This window comes from Hyposmocoma kahamanoa, unplaced genomic scaffold, assembly GCF_003589595.1.
Source record: "Hyposmocoma kahamanoa isolate Upper Pololo Valley unplaced genomic scaffold, ASM358959v1 92865, whole genome shotgun sequence".
NCBI classification, from domain to species: Eukaryota; Metazoa; Arthropoda; class Insecta; order Lepidoptera; family Cosmopterigidae; genus Hyposmocoma; species Hyposmocoma kahamanoa.
The window spans coordinates 1279-7252 of record NW_020654796.1 but is presented as its reverse complement, the minus strand read 5'-3'; the positions used below and the strand labels follow the sequence as shown (position 1 = coordinate 7252).

The 5974-nt window shown below is 39.8% G+C and overlaps 1 protein-coding gene across 1 annotated transcript; it reads left to right on the top strand.

The window, feature by feature from the left end:
- Positions 1–1488: 1488 nt before the first annotated feature.
- On the top strand, positions 1489–2451 carry LOC113237017. Its single transcript, XM_026473261.1, has one exon. It carries the CDS (start codon positions 1489–1491, stop codon positions 2449–2451), a length of 963 nt encoding a protein of 320 aa, XP_026329046.1.
- The last annotated feature ends 3523 nt before the right edge of the window (positions 2452–5974 follow it).

Here is a 5974-nt window from a genome sequence, read left to right as displayed (position 1 = left end):
TTCTTATGTCTTATGAGTAAGCTCTAAACTTCATACAGCGATAAATAGCATGACTATTTTTACACAATGGACACACGAATTGTTTATTTGCATTATTAGATTGAAATTGTGAGCTGACAACTAATGACTTGTGTCGATTATGCGTGACGTCACTATGCCTACGCTTAGTGTGTATCTCCTCCATGGTTTCTAAGAGATCTGAACGGTTTCTTAAGAAATTTAAATATATTTCAAGTGTGGGTAACTCATTTAGTGTGTTACGGTATGTTTCCCATTCACGAGTAGTTGTTGAATCTAATTTGTTTGATATTATGTATATGATAAGAATATCCCAATGTTCAGTGGGTAATTTAAGTGTTTTTAGAGCGCGCAAGTTTCTATTGACAGTGTCGATGATGTCGCGTAACGCCTTTGAAGATTCTTTAAGTAATATTTCTATGTTGAAAATAGCATGTATATGGTTGTTGACAAGAAGCCTTTTATTATGAAATCTATCGCAGAGTAAACCCCAAGCAACGTCGTAATTCTCTGCAGAAAAATCAAGCGATCGCACCATCAAAGCGGCACTATCTTTCAAAGTTGCACGTAAGTAATGGAACTTGTTTATTTTAGGTATGGAGTCGTCTGAATGAATAAGTGAGTTGAATGTGTCGTGAAATTCCAGCCAGTTTTGATATTGACCCGAAAAGCCAGGTAAGTGTATAGTCGGAAGCTTAAGACTTGGCCTACCCTGGTGCACACAAGAACCTGACCTGGAGCTGGAGCCCGAACCAGAGCGCGCAGGGCAATCGTTCCGCGCCAGCACCTCCCGAGCGAGCGCCATTGCACCGAAGTACTTGGTCTCAAAGGCCTCTCGATTCTGAAACTGTTCGTTTGGAATTTCAGATGTTTGTTCTATCTCTGTTTGGAGGCTATCATATTCTGAATATATTTCTTCAAATTTTGATAATCGAATGTTAAGTTCACTAATTTGCAAACTACTTAGATTAGCACAACTATTCAAAGTTTCTAAATATTTTTCGAACTGAGTTAATTTAGCTTTAAATGACGCTCGTTGTTTAATTAAAGTTTTTAAATCCATAATTTTACTAAGTAAGGTTTGTTTACTTACGAAAAATTTACTTTTAAGCTGTAGGTAAGTATAAGATTAGAACAGTATGAGATTATGACTTTTTCTTAATATAATAAAGTGCAATGTGTACTTAAATTTATCAATGAAGCGTGATGAGAGTGCAGTAAGGTAAGCCGCACGTAAGCATTCACATCCGCGCGCGCTCATTCCGAGCAGACGTGTGTCACAGTCCCACAATATTATGAACTATAGCAATATACCATTGTGCAGTGAAATTTGAACACTATTACTTCACTATTAAATCGATATTCGTTCCGCAGAACGCAAGCGCATAATTCTTTCTTATTGTGTATCGGTTCCGACACACGCTGCCATTGACCTCATTTCATTTGACGAAGAGAAGGAACCACTATAAAATGAGCTTGCTACGTTCGCCTACGCAAACCAGCGAGGGTCGCAGTAGGACTGGCTCTGAACCTGACCTATCGCGGCAAGACAGCGAATCGCTCGGCGTGACACTAAGGAAACGAAAAAGACCAGAATTAGACAACCAATTTAAGACTGAGTTTGCGGAATTTCGTAAAGAGATTATGAATTTTCTGACGGATTTTAGCGCATCGCAGAAGGAAGACTTTAGAATTATGAAAGAGGACATTAGTCAAATAAAAAATCAAGCCACGGCGATGAACACAACCGTCGAAAAACTCGTGCATGAAAATTGCGAGATGAAAAAGGACATTTCAGACCTAAAGGAGTCCCTTAACTTCCATTCAGCCGAACAGGGAGCGCTTAAATCGCGCCTTGACTCAACAGTCACCACCATCGGCAAGTTTAAATCGCTGGAACAGAACTTCTACAAGCTTGAACAGGAGCATCACCACCTACAGAGCGAACACAACCTTTTGCAACAAAGGGAGCGGCTCCTTAACCTGGAAATAGCAGGGATTATGGAAAAGGCAGGTGAGAACGCAAGGTCTTATATGATCGGAATCGCCAAGTGCGCGAACATCGATTTGACCGATGATGATATAGTTGCCGCTCACCGAGTCCAGCCAAAAGTACAAGTACCTGGCAGACCTAAAAACATTATTGTCCAGCTGAAATCCTTAACATTGAAAGACAGCATCATATCTGCAATCCGCCGGAGGAAGGGTATTACATCAATTGAAATAGGAATCCAGGGTGAATCACGCAACATTTATGTCAATGAACATCTGATACCCGCCTTAAAGATTCTCCTTAAACAGACAAGAGACACGGCAAAGTCTGCTGGTTACAAATCAGTATGGGTTCGCAACTGCAAAATATTTGCACGGAAGGATGATACATCCCCAAAAATCCATATAAGGGGGATTGAAGACTTGAAGAAATTAAAATGACTACTTTTTCGTCCCTACTCAGTCTTACACGTATGTTTTTACTACCTAGTTTGTTTTCTTAATACTGTTGTGATGAATGAATTCTGTCTCAACCTACTACAATTAGCATTTTACGTATCTACCCTCAATCTACTAATTTATATTTCACTTACTTATTATTTTAACAACACTACATAATCTACATTATTTACACTTCATATATTAGTCTATATATTTTATAACAACATACTTATACATCATATTTATTTTAATACACTTATACAACAAAGAAGGAATAAAACAGAGTATAATTGCAGAAATAGAGTTCCAACTAAAATTGTTTACAATTTGTGTACTGTAAACAACTACAATCGAGTAAACAGCTTTTTCAACTATTACTTTAGTACTAATTTTCGTCACAGGCCAGACGATATCACACCTTACTGTGTGCACGGTGAGGTGGAATTTGTTTTGAATGGGTCGCAGTCCTTCCTATTTAAATTCCCATCTAGGTATACTGAATGTTGCTGCGCAGTGATAGTTCAATCGTTTACACTATATATACTAATTATAACATGCCAAGGAGCACAGCACTTAGCCCTCGGGGATAGTCCGATATTTTATATTATATTGTCCTTTTTTAAACCTATAAATGGCCATCAACTTAAGTAATTTTACAAAACTTATATTGTATTACCAAAATGTCCGCGGGCTTCGTACAAAATGCTCGCAATTATATAACAATATTCTATGTAACAACTATGATGTACTCCTATTCACGGAGACTTGGTTGCAGGACGATATTTTCGATTCAGAGTTATGCGATAACAGATATGATATATATAGATGTGACCGTAATCTACAGTTAACCGACAAGCGGACTGGAGGTGGGGTAATGATTTGCACCCGCCGCGAGCTCTGTGCGGCTGTTAGGACTGAGTGGTCTTGCGCGACGTGTGAGTCTATGTGCGTGACTGTACCGGCTCACGCGCTTGGATCAACAGCTGATACACATTTAATCATTATATATATACCAGACATGGACGGTATAGAGGAGCGTTGTGTGGAATTGATGGAAAACCTTACACATTTAAGCGAACAATGTCCCAATGACAACATATTGCTCATAGGCGACTTCAATTTGTCTTGCCTTAAATGGGATATTAATAATCACTACACGATCCAGGGCAACATAAAAAGGGACATAGCCATCTCACTGATAGACGACCTGGGTTTTTTGGGACTCACACAACACAATTATCTTGCAAACTCGATAGGTAACACTCTGGATCTATGTTTCAGTAATCTCCCTTTAACCGTTAGTAGGGTTTTAAGCCCAATAATTAAAGAGGATGTTTTTCATCCATCCCTGCACGTAGAGGCATTGGACATCTGCCTACAGCCCCTTAGGGAGGTTCGACAGCCTCGATTTAATTTCCGAAAGTGCGATTATTCTATCATTAATGATTATCTAATTAAAATTAACTGGAAGGAAATCTTAAAAGCTGTAACCATAGACGAGGCTGTTGAAAAGTTTTGTAGTGTATTGAGCGAATGTTTTCTGCTTCACGTTCCAGTTACTAATTATAAAGACAATAATAAAAGTTATCCAGTTTGGTATTCCCCAGCCTTAATTAAGATAATATTAGAAAAATCTAAAGCACATCGTAAGTGGAAGTCTACTGGCAATCCAAGAGATTACGATGAGTTCGCCTTGCTTAGGGCAAGACAGCATCGGGTTCAGGCTCAATGTTTTCGTTCGTTCACAAGTAACGCAGAGATCAATATAAGACGTTCTCCTAAATTTTTCTGGAAGTACGTAAAATCAAAAAGGGGTGGCCCTTGCTATCCCAAACGTTTTACATTAAACGCTCAAGAATACAAGGATGGGTATAGTATCTGCTCTGCCTTCAATATATTTTTCGAAAGTGTCTTTATAAAAGGAGCTGCCAATACTCACGACAATAATCCTCCCACTTGCTCTTCTAACACTGATAGTATTTCTCAAATCAATGTCACCAACGATTGCGTCCTAAAGCTGTTAAAAAACTTAGATGATAGTAAGGGACCGGGGTGTGACGGTATCCCACCAATATTGTTACGTTGTTGTGCGGAAAGTCTTTCTTTACCAATCACTATTTTATTTCAACAGTCCTTGAGAGAATGTGTCTTTCCGAACGTATGGAAGAAGGCTCACATAATCCCCATTCATAAAAAAGGCTCCAAGGAGAGAGAGAATTACCGTCCAATTTCTATCCTAAACACAGTGGGCAAACTCTTTGAGAAAATTGTTTATAACCGGATCTACCCCATAATTGAGCGTGGTATTCCTCAGACACAGCACGGCTTCTTAAAGGGTCGCTCAACTACCTCAAATTTAGCACTTTTTTCTAATTTTGTTCTTCAGCACATGGAGGGCGGTGGGCAGGTCGATGTGGTCTATACAGACTTCAAAAAAGCTTTTGACCGTGTAGACCATTGCATCTTAATGGATAAACTACAAGCTTTGGGTATTCATGGTGATCTACTACGGTGGATTAGATCTTACTTAGCCAATCGTTCTCAGGCCGTCGTAATGGGAGGATATAGGTCAGATTTCGTCACGATCCCCTCAGGCGTCCCCCAAGGATCGCATCTCGGCACACTGTTCTATAATGCCTATATATTCGATATAGCGAATTGTATTACTCATGCTCGTCACCTAATGTATGCAGACGATAAGAAGATTTTTCTTCGAGTGCGCTCTACAGCTGACTGTGAACTGTTGCAACAGGACTTAAATAATCTTCTAATATATTATACAAATAATAACATCATGATCAGCATTGATAAGTGCCAGTGTATTAGTTTCACTCGTAGGAGAAATCCGATCTTATTCCAATATAAGTTTAGCGACGCCATTATAGAACGGGTGAGCATTGTACGCGACCTGGGTGTCCTCTTCGATGACAAAATGCAGTTCACCTCTCACATATGCCGCATCGCTGACAGATCCTACCGTAACCTTGGCTTCGTCATGCGCACATGTCAGCCATTTTGTTGTCCTCTAAGTCTGAAGGTGGTCTACTTCGCTTATGTACGGAGCATTCTGGAGTATGCAAGCCCAGTGTGGTCACCTTCGTATGCAATCCACAAATCACGTATTGAACGCATCCAGAAGAAATTTATAAAACACCTGAACTACAAGTGCAAGCATTCTCCTAATGACTACATCGAGGATTGCCGCGTGCACCGTATCCTCACACTAGAAGAGCGCCGCGATCTGTTAGACATGGGCCTTTTATACGATGTCATGCGAGGGCGTCTGAATTGCCCTGAGTTGCTGGGGCTTATTTCACTGAGTGCACCTTCGCGTCGAACCAGACACACTCCACTATTTAGTGTCCCCTTCCAATCCACAAATTATGGTCAAAATGCTGTTCTCACTCGAATCCTTCGAACTTATAATACCAAATTTGCTGCTGTGGATCCTTTTATAGGATCTAAGCATTGCTTCGTAAGCAATATCAAACAAAAAAATATTGACTAACAGTACACACACCTC